Source organism: Lineus longissimus, chromosome 5 (assembly GCF_910592395.1).
Source record: "Lineus longissimus chromosome 5, tnLinLong1.2, whole genome shotgun sequence".
Lineage (NCBI taxonomy): Eukaryota > Metazoa > Nemertea > Pilidiophora > Heteronemertea > Lineidae > Lineus > Lineus longissimus.
Genome location: NC_088312.1, coordinates 3447941 through 3464822, shown reverse-complemented (window position 1 = coordinate 3464822; position 16882 = coordinate 3447941). Strand labels below are relative to the sequence as shown.

The 16882-nt window shown below is 43.5% G+C and overlaps 2 protein-coding genes across 3 annotated transcripts; both read right to left on the bottom strand.

Moving 5' to 3' along the window:
* Positions 1–1079: 1079 nt before the first annotated feature.
* Positions 1080–1931, bottom strand: LOC135487713 (skin secretory protein xP2-like). The gene has a single exon (XM_064771776.1). The coding sequence runs from the start codon at positions 1929–1931 to the stop codon at positions 1080–1082; it is 852 nt and encodes a 283-aa protein (XP_064627846.1).
* Positions 1932–3195: 1264 nt separating this feature from the next.
* On the bottom strand, positions 3196–14304 carry LOC135488078 (transcription cofactor vestigial-like protein 2). 2 transcript variants are annotated; one of them, XM_064772478.1, is made up of 4 exons: positions 14200–14304; positions 12783–13077; positions 5386–5838; positions 3196–4860 (listed from the first exon to the last, which is right to left on the bottom strand). In XM_064772478.1, exons 1-4 carry the CDS (start codon positions 14275–14277, stop codon positions 4796–4798), a joined length of 891 nt encoding a protein of 296 aa, XP_064628548.1. In that variant the 5' UTR covers positions 14278–14304; the 3' UTR covers positions 3196–4795. The 2 variants fall into 2 exon arrangements, with proteins under 2 accessions (XP_064628548.1, XP_064628549.1); XM_064772479.1 differs by having other exon boundaries at positions 5395–5838.
* Between the last annotated feature and the right edge of the window lie 2578 nt (positions 14305–16882).

The following is a 16882-nucleotide window of genomic DNA, read 5'->3' as shown; positions in this document are numbered from 1 at the left end:
AAAAACATTTTTTGGGTCCTTCGGAGATTCGAACTCGCACCATATGTCAATGTGCATCGCTGATCTTGTTTACTGACTAACAACACGTGCGTTTCTTACTTGATGACGTCAGGCGAAGTTACTGAGCTCTGATTGGCTGTCAATGTACACAATGGTACGAACCTACCTGTAAAAAACCCCTCTGGATTGGGACAGGTTGAGACTATCTCAATGTGGTAATGCTCCCTTGCCCTTGCATTGAATTATTTTGATGAATCCATCAATAGAACAACTACCACACACGAATATGTGAAAAGGGTGTCTCAAACGACTACCGACCTGCGTTCCAGCAAGTTTACACTAAGGATTTGGCGCTGTCCATTTCTTCAACTCATGTCCCCTACTCGAAAAGTCCATTTGGAATTCTATGTACATGTACATGTACATCATTCCAATCACCCGAGGAGTATGAAAATACCACATGTGGTCTTTATTGATGATCAGAAAATGTGAGGTTGTGCACTTTTGAGCAGTTGTACTCTACGTGTACGAATATCAGTAAATAAATCATATGCTTCATCCTGGCCACTGACAGCCATCCACATTTAAAGAATACACAGGGTGTACCAGAAAACATGCAGGTTGTCTCGAGGACAATGCTGGGACACGTTGTTTCTGGTGTCAGTGACAATATTGGTAGGGAATTTCATGAGGCTGGACGATTAGTCCAATGGAGACACTTTGCCCCGTTGGCACAAATTATCCTCGTAGCCGAATTTGGACAAAGTGTCCTCGCTGACTGATTGTCTCAGGACGAATGTCCTATGCGGAAAATTGTCCAAAGACGACGAGTAACTGGACGAATCGTCCTGGTGGGTAGCACTGTGCGAATTATCTGATAGGAATGTCCTCGCAGTATTGTATAGGTATAATTTTCCCATGTTGCCAACGCACTGTCCCCCAGGTGAAATTAAGATATCCAGTGATGACTATATTTGTCCTCGGAGATGAATTGTCCTCTAGGGATGTTGTCCTCGGAGGCGAATTCGTCGGGGACAAAATGTCCTAATGCTGTAAGTCCCAGTCAGTCCAGTCTAATATTACGGATATTGGTAATGCCTATTTTGTGGCGGTGGTATTGGAGCTGCTGCGGGGGCCGGCCGCTGCTGCTCCGGAGGATTTGGCGGAGCTGGCGGTTGGACTTGCTGTTGTGTCTTCATGGGTGTGACGATCTGGAACTTTTGCTCGCCTGGTTTGGCCGGGACTGCTGGTGGAGGTTCTCGGTTTGGCGCAGGTGGTGGACCACTTCGTGTCGTCGAAGGAGCTCCGGGCACAACTGGTTTCAAGATGGTTGATGGTGCCACTGTTGGAAGAGCTGGTGCCTCAGCTCCTGCTGTTGTTGCTGCGGCCGGGTTAGCTGCTGCCGGTTGATTATTTGCAGCTGGTTGTGGCGCGGCTGCTGCAGCTGGGGCTGGGGCCGGACCAGCTGGTGCCGGAGCAGCTTTTGCCGGAGCAGCTTTTGCTGGGGCAGCTTTGGCTGGAGCTGCTTTTGCTGGAGCAGCTTTTGCTGGAGCAGCTTTTGGGGCAGCAGGAGCCGGACTAGCTGGAGCAGGGGCGGCTTGTGCAGCTCCTGTTGCAGGAGCAGGAGCCGGACCAGCTGGAGCAGGGGCGGCTTGTGCAGCTCCTGTTGCAGGAGCAGGAGCCGGACCAGCTGGAGCAGGGGCGGCTTGTGCAGCTCCTGCAGGAGCAGGAGCTGGAGCTGGACCAGCTGGAGCAGGGGCGGCTTGTGCAGCAGGAGCTGGAGCTGGAGCCGGGGCGGCTTTGACAGCGAACGGAAGGGTGAAGCCTAGTACAAGTGCAGTGTACACGATTATTATCATCCATGGCATCAGTAGTTTGGCCGTTGCGGCTACATATTTCCTCATGGCGAAACTGAAACAGATGAAACACATTTTAAGTGGCAAGAAACAAATGGAATATACTATAAGTGGAGACAACGAGAAGTAGTTCACAGCTTATTTTCGGGGACAAGTGACGCTTAAGGTTTCCTTCTTCAAGCGACGTGATTAAGCGACGTTTCAGTCCTTTCTCGAGACAACCGTGGCTGTGACTGCGATTTTGTTTGTGATTGTGACTGTATGTGACTTTGATTGTGACGGTGATACTGATTCCTACTGTGATTGTGATCCTAATTGCGTCACTGACTTTGAAAGTGACGGTCATTGTGACTGTTATTGTGATTGTGACCACGACTTGGACTGGGGCTGGGGCTGGGGCTACGACTGTGATTTTGACTGTGACTTTGAGTGTACAACTTTGATTGACTGTACAACCGTTAGACCTCTCCGAGCCAAGTGTGAGGCAAAGATTGTTTATAGACGTCCACATGCCGGTTATACTAATACATCGTGATCCATCGAGAGACACGGCTGAGCAGCCCTAGTCTGACCGTTGGAGAGTCATAGCACAACCATGTTACTTGAGACAATCTTTTTAGAGGCGACATTTTCACAGCCTCGTAAACCACGTTCACCTACCTCTATCAGGGCGGTCTCCTGTCGCGTCCCACTCAGCAGCGGGCGCTTCGGACCGGTTGAGGTGATTTATCCGTCTGTACTCTCTTCTTCTAGTCGCTTATATTCAAGTTGAGCGATAATCCATGAATTTCACATCATGGCCGTCGCTGTCTCTCGTAACCAAACGGATGACACCATTATCAGTGCACTATAGGCAAATACATACACGGGCCTATTGATATTTTGGGGTGGGTCTCTGGGGCCAATGGAATACGCAGATCGATTATAGCCTTTGGTCGCCAATTAAAGTGAAGAGGTAGTCCTTGAGGCTGGTATCCAGCATGATATACATGGCCCTATTCATATATTAAGGCAGACATTATAGGAAATACTGTGACATCACGAAATACATGTAGACAGATCATGAAGCATATTGATTATGAAATCAAAATTGCCATATACCAGTAACGAATTCTTAGTCGAGACCCGTGTCTCGAAAATCCACTCGACACGCTTTTTGATTTTTAAAAGCGAAAGTAGCAAGGTCTGACTCAGCTAATTGTTTGCCTGAACAATTGCCAATTGTGTTTGAGCGAAGAAGCAGGGAAACAACAATGGCACTATCAACTTCCCTGGAACTAACGGTTGAATGTGACGCAATTATAGCTCGACACAAATGTTATTGAGGACAAATAGTTTATTCTTTAATAACATTATTCTCACAATTAAATGTACACGATTAACCCGATGTACGAGACCAACAGGTTGCACTCTAAGACAACCTTTGAAAAGAATATTTACACCACGAAAGCCAAGGATAAGACAGCAAATGTAAGACATTGATTTAGGTGTTGACATCAGGCTACGATGAAAGTAGACCGGTGTAATAGTAACAAATGCCCCCCTGGAAAAAGTGTCCGGCCCTATTGTATTCTGCAATATGGTTCTATAGAGACCCTGACCGTTAATAGCTCAGAGATTGAAGCGCATAATAGAATCCTTTGTTTCCCGGGCAATCTCTTCTAGGACATTTTAAACTTCTACACCGGCCTGCCCGCCCCCACTACCAGAGGTAAATGTGAGCTCATTTCGTCACTGTGAGCTTCGGTGGACAACGATGACAGAGGATCCTTATCTATTAACTGGATTCGACATGTTTTCTTTTGTGGTCAATTGGCGACGATAGCGGTGTTCCTCTAACATCGTACTTTATGGAGAACCTGACAATTCCAGATACAGTCTTGTTCCTTTTCTCCTTGTATGTCATTTAGTCCAATGAAGCAGAAACGGTCACTACGTGATGGTTACCAGCAGGAGGAAATAACGTCCATTATTGCCTCCTGGTACCAGTTAGGGGAAACTTTACAGAAAAGGCCAGTAAGTCTTACTAGCACTTTGGTTCTTGACTAGAGATATTTTGAAACAGGTCTTGCCGCCAACGGGACAACTGATTTTCCGTAGAAGAGGGGGACGTATAACAAGCTGTCGGACAACAAGCGAAACGTGACAGAACAAGAAGGGCGACTTTCAATCCACGCAGGTTTGGAATCTAATATTTACACAACAAAGTAGTATGAACAATAATTTACATCAAATTAAATAAACATGACGGAAATATTGGCAAGAGGGACTTTTTTCATTGATCTCACGTGAGTTTGTAACGTCCTGTCGCCTGGGCGTGAGATCAATGTACGAGTGACTGACTGTCATGGTATCTCTCTCTTTTGGCAAGAATTTAAGTTATTTCTATCCATATGTCATTTAGGACCAAGGTCCTGTCTCATCATCGAATTGCACATACCCCATCCTCCGCGACGCCCTTCGCCTCATCATTGGCAACAAAGTTTGTGCCGTGATCACGCGCTAAACCGGAAAGACAAATGCGCGCAATGACGGAGTACAACTCCAGATTTCATTCCATGTTTCATGAGCAAATATCACTAGAACGCGATTCGTATTTTGCTAAAAACCACGACGCGAAGTCCCAATACTGTTTTTCCCTAGTACTAGTGACGACCTGTCCGAGGAGTTACATGTATCAGTTCGTTTTAGCAAACACAACTCATCCTTATCTCTAGCACATTGAAGTCGAGTGGATCAATCGTTCGTCAAAAGGAGACATCACAACCATGTTGACTTTTCTACCATTCACCCTTTCCGAAAGCAAAACTGACAGAATGTTACTCTAAAATAACGCACTGTGGTTGGTGCAGTGACTGCACGTGACCAGTAATGTAGATTTTAGCACTTCCAAAGCGTTCGTCTGCTTTCGGTCATCCCTGAATGTTCCCGTTGAATGTCTAAAACCAATACATGTCCTTACTTGATGGCTCCGGTAACGCGGACGCTGACACCGTTTCTAAACCTGAAAATTTAGCGAGGTAAAGTTATTCAAACAGTTGAATACAGTACGCAGAGAATAAACTATCAAATTATTACATTATATTTCAAAATTCCTGCGAGACGCTTGGACAGGTTTTGGCGGACATACGCCAGACGTCTTTTGACAACGAATTTGAGAATTTCTAAGGTTATACGGACCTCCACCGTATCTAAAAGGCTGATAAAAACGCCATACTTAGCGCCAATACCACATGATGTGAAGTCCTTTTTGTCTTGACGACATGGTTTATACGTGCGAGTGACCGTCAAGAACAACACTGGAATTACAACAATCATGGACACCGATGGGGTGACATCTTCAATGTGTCTTCCTCAGACGACTTGAGTTACTCCCTGCTGCCACATCGGAAAGTATGGCAAGAATCAACCAACACGTCCTTCGCATCATGCTCTGTATCAAGCTTGGCGCACCTGGCGCAACCAGCACAAGGGTGTTGGAGGACCTTTTTGGGGGGCATGCCCCTGACGTGACTGGACCTTTGCTCACCTGACATACCCGTATGTGACGATTCTAAGTGTGCATTATGATGTGAGAGAAGGTCGGAACTGAGTGTCTCCGTGTGTGAGTGATGATGATACCGCGGCGTCCACGTCTCCGCTGGCTTGGACAAGTCGCATCGCCCCGTCCTCATCGAGGACGGCTGCATCAACAAGGAGCTGTAGTGAGGTGAGAATTTGTTTGAGGCGGCCATGCTGGAATAGGGGAGATCGTGCATGGGCCGGTGATAAGAGTGTGCTTGACTGGTGAGGGAATACGGATGCCAGGGGTCCTGGTGGAGTGCGGTAACACCGTGTAAGGAAGCTGCTGCCGTTGACATGTACGGGTCTGTCGGGAACTGGAGATCTTGATGCGACGGCGCCGCGCTGGCGGCCGTGGCGTGTTGATAGTGGCTGTTCCAGAAGGAAGGTGGAAAGTTTCTCTCTGCCATGGGTGACGCATCTGAAAAGACAAAAAATTGATGCTTTGAATATATAGGGCCTACTAAATTTCATAAAAGAACAAAGATTATAACATATATATAATGTTACTTTCGAAAGCGTCACAATCACTGGACGTCTTCTTCGGTGGGTCATGGCACGTGCTCATCAATTAGTTAGCATATGATGGCTTGATCTCGTGAAAAATATTTTACTTATAAGATGCTCAGAGCACAAAGTCATATTTGATGCCAATGTTTCAGCACGGACTTAAAAGTGCAGTTTCCCCGGGAGCATGCTCCTTACGTAGCTTTTTACGTTGCGTTTATCTATACTGGAACAATCTCGAATGGCGTTTTAGCCAAAACTAAAGAACGCCGGTTACAGGTGAGGTCAAACTGTTGATACGAACATGGCTGTGAACAACCCTACCCTCATTTTTACAGAAAAATCACTTGATCTTCAAGACAAGGAGTACAATGTGTGTTACAAAGAACAAATGCTTTGAGGAGGCTGCGGTATTTAAAGGTACATTGCAGGTAGTAAGTGAAATTTCTCTTCTCATCTAACCAAGGATGTAAGAGAAAGCAGATAGTTGCTGAAACCGCAGGCAAAAAGAAATGTTACACCAATTCACTATAAACAGGTTGGAGAGAGAGGAATTCCTGCCATTCCGGAGAACAAAGGCGCCCCCTATTGAGCAATTTTAATTACGATGGCATCCAGCAGCTGTAAATAACAGAAGACTATATACAACAATAATAGTCTGTGCATATCGCGTTGTTTTTCCATAACTTATATTTTGTGAACACTTTCTTATTGTTTGAAAGGTTTCTTCACATGCTGGAGTCTTGATGTATGTAAGGCCTGTGCACTAGCCTTTGCTCCTATTTTGTGTATTTGACTCCTCTCAAAACTCATTGACACTCAGTCCATCTGCTTCGAGCCGCTCGTTCATACATTAAAAACCTCAACTTCGAAACACCATGGGAAAATTATTTCTGATATAGCTTTGTAGCTTAAGCCATCAAATCCGCACAATCCGCATATTCGACGCGTCAATAGTTCGATCACGCATGCAGTAAAAGAGTAATGATTCTTTGATGCTGCGTAATGTATGAACAAAAACTATAAAAAATATGGAAAGCGTTCGGTTAAGACTAGGTACCTGTCTTGCCCCGAGCAACGAGGGGGTTTGACCGGCCTATGACTACACTTTCTTTGATCCAGCTCATCTAAGACAATGCCATCCAGCTGTGGAAATAATAACCGGTCATGCAAGGTTGATTAGTAAAGGTAAGCTTGACTAGAAAGTAACGATACCTTCACTTAAAATAGCTAATTAGTTGTAGGCCGGTATCACTTTCTGGAGGTAATTCCAAAGGATCTGGCTATTAATTTCATTGGATTACCCGCTTTCTCAGGTTTAACCTTGTTTCAGTTAGCTTCAATTGCCTCTGGCTACATGTACTTTTAAGAGCCTTACAGATGGGTACTTATGTAGCGATCAAGAGAAAAAACGTAAAGAGAAAAACTCTATTCATCTGTTCTTCGGCAGTCTATTATCAATACTGCACTGCTGATCTCATACACTTTCGATTACTGTAACTTCTTTACCGGTTTTAATTTTGGGTAAAAATAATTTTAACATCTGCCATTTTATAACATTATTTCAGGTATTATATGTTGATATTCAATCATTTGCCACCGATGTGACTGAGGAAGAGACTGCTCTAAGTAGTTTGAAACATTAAAGAAGATGTCATAATATCGTAGTAAGTGCCATGCCAGTTCCGTGCTAAGATTAAGAAGCAATGCACGATGTAATCATAAGTGCGCAAGCGGCATGACCGAAATGTTAGCAACGAAAAACTAGACCAATGGATCATTGCTTAAGTTGTTATGTTCCATGCTGTGTTGCTATTCCAGTGAAAATGATATGATGTTTCTCGGACCTACATATTGACGAGAAACTAACATTACAAAGCGCAGTTTAAAGCATAAACATACTTTCTTGTTGATTGACATACGGAACTCTGCGTTCGCATTCCGCAACGTCTGTATATAAGACGTATTGACGGTTTTTTTGCGATAACTTGGGCCAAAATATGATAGAACTGGTGCATATGACGTGCAGGCAAGTTATTATGTATTGTATTTTACTTGAAAATAAAATTAAGTCAAATTTAATCATTTACATGTAGTCATATTAGGGTTTGAGCTGACTGGTAATCGATTCATTACTCTCATGAAGGCAAATGAAGCAAGATCTTGCTGTCATATCTCTAATGAAATTATGCACTAAAAGAACGTCTACTAATTTTTGATCATTAATGACATTATCTGAAGTCCGTGATTCAGCAAGAGTAATCCATCGAACAGCAAGTTTGCTTCAGGTAGGATGGGTTGATCAGCAGCACGTGGGTAATGAGTAGGATAAGCCAAGGGCTATAAGGGTCATCACCTCGCAAAGCCCACTGTACATGATGGCAACAGTTTTCCCTCGGTGATACCCTGCTAAACTACAACGCTACATCGGCATGATTGGACAGGATACGGCCACAACCGGAACACGAAACAGCAACCAAAACATGTACTAAACGAACCCCGCGAGGAAAGACAGCGGGGAAGCCTTCCGTCAAAATAATCTGATATCAAATTATAAATTTTTAGATATGAAAATTGCCATTATTTGTGTTACAGTGTCAAGTTGGGGGTTAGACACAGCTTGTAGTCCCATGACCCGATGACCAACTTCGCAAGCCTTTCCGTCGTTGAAGACCAATGTCCTGTTGTCTTGATGAAATTGTCAATTAAGTTGCAAGATGTAAAGCTTTGGGGAACAGGCGAATTTGCGTCATACTGCCACGCAGGACCAACAATGTAAAAGTTTGACCAGTCGAACGCAAGGAGGAAGAAAGGTATTGTGCGATCAACCTTTGCCGACAAGATCATCATGGGAAATGTAATAAAGAGGTCTAGAATTTCAATACTTTAGCATCTTTCCAGTGAGTGTTTCCTTCTTAAGCAGTCTGGGGACTTGGTTGCCTATCTTGACCAAATTCACATGATCTGCACTCATTAACCCGAGGAAGAGAAAAGATGATAAATTTCCCTCGAAATAGTCCATCTTATCTGAAAGATAAGTCATGACCGCGGACAGACAAGTCATGGTGCTTCCGCAATATTTCGTACGATGGAAATCGATAAGAATTCTTTGGAACGATTGACCAGATCAGGTATAGTCATCCTGTATCTGCCGGTTGAACCTCAGAGTCCATATGTGTTGCAGTTTGAGACACCAGGAATAACCCCATCTTGACCTTCAAGATTTGGACTGCACTACGCAACCCTTGATGAAGAATACATGGATGGCTGTGAACCGTATACATATAGATAGAAAGACCGGTACTAAACTACTTTTGAAAAGAACCGCCAAACGCTCAGACCATGATCAAACGAGCGAGGTACATTCTGCAGATCAACAGCCACAGAACAGGTCCTAATGTCCTTGGGCGTGACCTTGTGTAATCTTCCTGCACTCCGTTACCTCTTCACTATCTCAGCACAATTGCTATGGGACCATCTTCACAAGGGAAAATCTTATCCCTATTATCTACATAGCAACACTCTTCGTATGTTTGAAGATATCACGAAGCTGTCTGGGAGACACGAGATGGGAAAACGGGTTGATATTGGCCAAAGATTGACATGTTAGATGACGAGGGATGGAGTCGGCGAACAGGTGATAATGACATCGGCGTGTTAATCGCACATTATCTTCAACGTGACAAACGTATTGACACTTGTACCTGGCCCTGATCCACATGTTCGCATTCGGGAAAAACTTTGGGGACACCTGCCCGATTTATTTCTCAAGCGAAAGAGTGACAAAGTGATGGTGGCTCTTGTTTAATAGACGAGTGAAGTAGAGTCATGACGAGGAAAAGAATTCCATCACGACAAGCAACAAGGGTGCGCTACCTCTCTAGTTATTAATAATTAAAGTATAGATTTAAAGCGCTGCTCGCCGTGCTGTTGTTTGTGAGAGGTGAACTTAACAAGGATTCCAATGCAACTCCTTCGATTGAAACCGCGAAACAAGAAAGATACTTCTCGCATGTCTTCTCAACAAACTACTAATGTTAAGCTATTAAATGCAAATGCTACTGCATGCAGCGTGAGGGAAGAACCGCTAACACGAACTAATTTCATGTCGAGTAAAAAACAGAGACCTGGAGCTCTTACTGCGAGAGGCAACATAACGAAGCAAGTCTGCCGCAGAATTCGCATGACTTCAAAAAGCAAACTCATTGCGCCGCAAAAAGCAATACTAGTCGATGCATATGCAATTCGCGTTGTTGAAAAGAAACGAATTCAGCTTATTTTTGTGTCAAACTAGATCCCAACGGCCTAACCCCATCCTTATCATTGTAAGCTTTTGACGGGTTTCCAAGCCAAAGAAGCGGCCAATTTATTTCTTGATTGCTTAATGTGGTTTGATTGCATGAAACTCCCCATTCTTCTGATGGTGTAAAATGATGATATTGCAAAAATATTTGACGATCTGTGATGAGCATTATGGTTTTGGTCAATGTAGCCAAGGGTGTACAATATCAGGCCATCAGGACAACGACGGAGCCTACAGATGTGTGTCGAAGAACCAAACGGTTCCCGGTTGACCAAAAGCCGGTTATGAACTTTAACCAAACAATGGCCGTACAGGTCAAGGTCAGCTTCAACGCAAGACCGATTCTTTTTCGACATTCCCAAGATTCTTAATATCGCGTAATCCCTCTGCCAATTCAACTTTGGAATGCAGAGATGAAAAAGCAAAACTAGCCATAGAGCTTCTAACATCATTTGGAGAATATCGCACCCCGAATCTTTGTTACAAAATATCATTGACCGAAGAGCGCTATTTGTATTGTGCTTACAAAGACGTATTATATGCAGAAACGTGCTAACGTCTTAGTGTATCAGATATTCTTATTTGGATTTTGAGAGGTTGAGATGAAGCGAAAGGCATCAAAGAACATCAATGCCAAGATTTCCAATGCAAGACAACCAAAACGCGCATGTCGGAGGACGCGCCGATTGACACTGAAAGTAGACCTACCAATGACATAGACCTGTGACATGTCACTTCCCGGTTAAGATCCTTTTTCCTGAGGAAGGCCATAGATAAGACTTCTATAATGAAACGAAATTCACGTGGCCTAATGTATATGCCATGAGGCAACGGAAAATATTAAAAACAATCAGAATGGAGTTCTCACCAAGTTTCTGGTAGCATTTGAAGGAATTGGTAATTTCGTAAAAACGGCATTTTTCGGGCCGAAGCTTTAACATCAAACATTTATCGTTTTCTCGTTTCTTGTATTTCCCCCAAATAATAGCCGTATAAGGGGGGGGGGGGCATCATTGAGACTAGGGAGGGGCTAGTCTTGTTCTGCAAACAACTGCTAAATTACAAAATCTGGTTGTGACCAGAAGTTGGACGATCAACTTCCTGTTGCAACCCCATCATACAAAGAATCGCAGTCACGTGGTGGATTGCCTACTTCTTTTGACTTTGCAAGCAATCATCATTCAATGTTTGAGTAATGAGCCAAGTGGTCTCGAGGCAAGTACAACAGGATTGCTAGGATTTGCATGCTCCTCATAAATGGCAGATTCCGCAATAATTTGCACCTGTGTTCTCGGAGGTAACTTTAAAATTCCCCTCCGCGCTATTTACCCGATGCACGTTCTGTTATAGCTCTGTCTTTCTGTTCTGGATTCGCTCACGAATAAAATAGGCCTACGCCAGTCTGTTTTCTCATTAACTATTTAGGATTTGTTTGGGTCAATACTCTTTATTCCTTGTATTTGATATTGATGATAATGTACTTCTTTTTTTAAACATTATCACAGAAAGATGCACCAATTATTGAGGAGTAGACACTTGCCAATACCACGAAACTGGAGCCCCTGACTAAGTGAAAATCCCGGGTGAAAATGTAATTAATTTTCCTGTTATGGCAACAAGACGCGGATAATTTGGGAACAAGTCATGACAAAGTCAAGTGCGGTGTGGAGGGGAATTTCAACTAATTAAGTAATGTCCGATCGCGGTTGCTTGATGACATTTTAATGAGTCAATTCCCCTCCTACCAGGCGAACCTGTTGTCGCCATGGTTGGCATCACTTCAGTGATAGCGGCCAATTTTAAAGGAGGGCTCTTCTTCTAATGACGATTTCATTGCTTTGGTTGTTTTGGAGATGACTTGGCGCTCAAGACCCGCACGCAGCACTCGCTGCGTCACAGGAGGTAACGTACCGCAGGGTATTATGGCGCCGTTAAAGTTAGAAAATTGGCTGTTGCGCACCCTAAATGTCAAGTTTAGAAATTATGGTATCAAATGGCAATTTAATAGTTTTACGATAGATAGTACAGGTAAAGTTTCGAAAGAGATTTTGCTCTATATAGGGGGAAGGGAAAAGATACGGTATTAAAAGCCCAATATACTGAATAATTCCCTTTCCCATCAATGGAACCCTGTAAGTCCTAGCTCGGTAGTGTAAAAATGAGGGAATGGTAACGCATTTCGCCCCCAGAGACCGATGATTAGGAAATACTTCCAGTAACCTTTGTTTGAACAAAATGACGAAATGAATCATTTCATCCAGATTGTCCAACATTCGTGACAAAAAGCATGAATCATGAATGTAAATGAATCATGTGTTCGGTAAAAGATAATTCGCCTTTTTTATTTGAAATTCGTTACGAAATTCATTGTTTTAAACTGGATGGGAGAGACTATTCAGTATGTATATTCTGAGTAGGTTAACTGCAGATTCGTCAGTATCCATTTTATGATTTGATACCTTTCGCTTTCGATTATTCGTTATTTGATATGAATAAACTCCAAATAAGTGTCCCTTGTCAGGAAAAAAAAGTTGAAATAAATCAGTGAAACTCACCTTTCCAATTACCTTTACTCGTCGGGCATGTCCCAGTGTAACTGTTATTTTGACTTAAAGCCCGTGTGAAGTGATCGTCAACAACAGACGATATATCCCCTGAGAAGTACGTGTGGAGAACACAGCTTGCGGTCAAGTATTGAGTGTCTTTTGGCTGCGTCTCCTTTTCTTCCTCCGGGTCCTCGCGTTTGGGGACCAGCGTCCCTCCAGAAGAAGTCGCGGCACTTGAGTAATCCGTTGAGTCCAATGGCTGTTGTGCTGTAGAAGGTTCGTGCATCTTCGGAACGTCAAGTCTCTGAAAGGCATTCGGCAGAATTTAATACATTTGCTAAACGGACATTTTTGGAATGGCGCAGGGATAACTCCGCGCCGGGCCCAGTCAGGTATCAATGTATATGGTTGATGTAGAAAGACTCTGCACCATACCAAAGATATCTGGCGTTGTCAGTAAATTTCTTAGGATTGCTGAAGGTTCCTGTACAATAAGTTGGGTGAAGACATAAAACGCCAGTTGATGTACCGGTAATAGAGTGGTAACAACTGCAGTTAATAGGTCTGAAGTGGCGAATTGCTCTTCTCGCCAGGCAGGCGTTAACAAACAAAATATTATGTTTCTCAACCGAAGGCTATGACAACACCACCAGTTCCCGCCGAGCTCTATATGCATGTTCCTGTATCAGTGGAATCCGGAATCCATCGCATAACCTATCGTATAGGAAGCAGATAGAAAGAAAATCCATTTGACAACTTAATGAAAAATAGATAGAAAGAAATATGTTGGATAAGTTCTGACGCAAAAGCAATTGGAGACTGAAAAGACAAATTAATTTCGCACATGCCACATTGTCTTTACAGAATCGTCCGTTGTATTACATGGATCATTTTGATTATAATATATACAGATAATCCAATGATGATTGTAAAAGTAAATCGTCCTGCCATAAACATATTGCCATCATGTCTCTCATTTTGTCTCTTGTAAAAAGTTGATGGATCACATAAGAGAATACAGATTACGGAATATTTCCCATATTTTCGTTTAAGGTTAAGTTGAATAATTTAACTTGCTGTCGTTTTCTTGAGCAAAAAATGCAAAATAAAGAATGTGAATTATTTGCACTTGGCCTACCATTCTTCCTACCTGCAGATGATGAGGTTTAGCAGCGCAGTGCCACACTCCCCGGCCTGTCAGGATCAAACTCTAAGCAATAGATCAGAATCCTCGAAACACGCCAACAAACCGAAGCCAAAGGTAGCCCATCATCAGAAGAAACAAAATTAACAAGCACTGTTGTTTAATTAGCAACGCTGCGCTTAATTAGAAACGCCGTTGTTAATTAGGAGTCCCGGTGACATATTTTCGTGAGTAAAATGCAAGGAATATCATAAAATGTCTTTAGAATTTCTGGCATCCTACCTTAGTGGGGTCATGGAATCTGTGGTAGGGGCTAAAATACGATGCGTACGGTTGATACATTATATCCACACAGCTCATGGTGCCCGCAACATAAACTAATGTCTCACTGAGTATCTCCAAGCGTTACTGCCAAATGCCAGCATCTCGATTGCCGAGTTTTTCAAATGTTTGGCATGCTCGTGGGAGGGGCATCATCGCACGAGCCGTCATGGCAACGCCCCACTGTGGAGCAGACGAGAGAAAGACGAGCGATGATTCGTTCTGAGACGTATTGATGGAAGGAAATTCAAGTCTCCACTCATACGATATCAAAGATCGGTGTGTGGAGAGTTGGCAATCTAAAGCAATAATGAATTGATGGTTTGATATGGTGAAAGGAATTAATGTCTTTATTGTCAAGCTGGTTGTCCTGGGTCGTTTACTTCGCCGTTAACGCGAAATGAATAAGAGACAAACGATGCTTTGCCTCTCCCGAAAGGTTACGGCTTGACTTAGATCTTGGTCATTGGGTTTTTGTTCCAACCCTTTAAGAAAAAAGAAATGCTAAAACTGCGGTGTTTCACACCACTATATTTCACTTCCTTCTGGCAACACTATGGATATAGTCACCAGGAGTCATCCCAAGTGTGAAAATTGCCATTTTAGTTGCGAAACCGGGCACCGCAACGGTCTTCTGCAACACACGAGGACTTGTCAGCATTATTTAATTTAATCTGATTCTAAGTACTGCTTTTGTCAAGATATTGGTTTTCCCACATTAAAATGATTCGTGTTTACATCACACCATTTTATTTCAGTTTCTGTTTGTTGTACGCGCCTGCGAAGATGCCTTGTCGCGGATTGGAATATCTCGTTCCAAAATAAATCTCCGTTTCCGTGATTGTAGGGGCGGGCATTGTTACCCGGCCGGAACGCTAAGCAAACAGACTGGAATCGTCTGCCCGGCATCGTCTGCTTGTGTTCGTGGGACGATGAGCAGCCCTACGGCGAACTCTGGGTTGAGTAAGCGCATTTACGGGCGTTGGAGGCTTTGCAGCTCCAATATCTCGGCGTTATTGACTGAAACATTCTATGAAATGGTATGATGATGCAGCAATGACGATTTTTGTATGTCCTCATACCGGGGTTCATGTGTACCGAAGTGGTGTCACTTGTTCGACAATAAGCAAGATAATTCTGGTAAAGCGTGAGCTAGATGGAAATAGGCTCCGATCCGCTGTACATCTCTTGTGGAGGGATGAAACTCGATCTACGACATCGACAGATGAAACACCAGGTACATTTTTGGTACTGACTTCCCACTCGTACCGCGTGCCACCTGTGTCTGCATCCTCAGCAGCACCAGGATGATCATCTGGAAATCACCTGCGGGCCAAGATAACTTAACAAAATCTCATTCGAGTGATTACTATTTATTAAAATAACATGATTGAAATTATAGATGGTCTTTTTGGATGTCTCCAAGGTATGTAGTGACGCGCCACACATGTTGTCGAGGATATCAGTGTCCCCTAACAAACCGCCAGTGGCAAAGCAACCAATATTCTACCCGACACTTTTTATTTCATTTGATAGAATTAGGTGAAGTGAGTAAGAAAATGGCAGTATGGGTCCTACTGGGCTACACCTCTTGCAGCAAAGCTTGGAAATCTCGGCAACGAAACAAATTTATGATTTTTCGACAATATATCTGATATACCAACCCACTAAAACGAAGACATCTTTATAGTCTGGTTAAAACGTCATTTTTATGGCAAACGTCTGCTATTAATGCGAGGTGAGGCGGGTGGCGGTGCCAGTGGTCGTCCGCTGAAGGCTTCATGAAGGTTGTTGGAAGGTCCTTCATCCCAGTGGACGCCTCCCTGAAAGAAGATTTGGTGGTTGGAAAATGTCGAGATGTCGTCCGGGGATGTGGTCTGCTGAATGTCTTGCTAAAGCATGTGTACAGGAGAGAGTGTTCCCCGAGAAAGTGACCCAAGAAAGTAACCTACCCTATCGTACGAAGGCGGATTGGCCGGTTCAAAAGTTCTCTGTGGGTGTCTGCTGAATGCCTCAATTTGGATGGTGTCGTTTTCGGTATCTCTGAAGGGCTGGTCGAGGCTGGTTTGGAAGTGCCCTATTGGGTGTCTCTCAAAGGTATCGATTTGCGCAAGAGAAGAGAACTGGGTAGTGAGGTAACGCGTATTGACGGGTGCCGACTTCATAATAATCGAAAATGACCTACCCTTATATCATCCAGAGGAAATCGGAGGTTAATGTTCGTTTCTCCGGCCCTGCACACAAGCGTTGCTTGGCCGGCCGGCCGGGGAGAAGTGAACATTAACCCCCTTATCTGTGATTCGACCTGCTTTGACTTTTTAAAACAAAATCTAAAGCTTTGCACCCTGCATTGCCTATATTACCTGTTGTTTCTTCCAGAAAGGGAGTTTAATCGTTGTTTTCCTCTTTGACGACTTGACTTCAATTCCTTTCAAACTACTTCAAGGCTGTCCTGGGTCGAAATCATTAAAGAGGGGCAAGGAAATTACGAATTCCTTACAAATGGGCAGGAGAAATCACACACACTTTGTCTTCAGTTAAACGTTATGTAAATCTGCTCGGGTATCGAAGTCCTCTTTTGTAATTAATTCACCCCTCTGGTGTATCAGGAGAATCCCGATTTTGATTGATATCCTGTAAAAGG

Bases quoted from the DNA above. Each gene is read 5' to 3' on its own strand.
- LOC135487713 (XM_064771776.1), bottom strand. From the start codon at position 1,931: ATGTGTTTCATCTGTTTCAGTTTCGCCATGAGGAAATATGTAGCCGCA.
- LOC135488078 (XM_064772478.1), bottom strand. From the start codon at position 14,277: ATGAGCTGTGTGGATATAATGTATCAACCGTACGCATCGTATTTTAGC. The intron at 5,839-12,782 runs GTGAGTTTCACT...TTGTCTTTTCAG, and splicing joins GAGTAAAGGTAATTGGAAAG to ATGCGTCACCCATGGCAGAG. The intron at 4,861-5,385 runs GTGAGCAAAGGT...CTAAATTTTCAG, and splicing joins GTCACATACGGGTATGTCAG to GTTTAGAAACGGTGTCAGCG.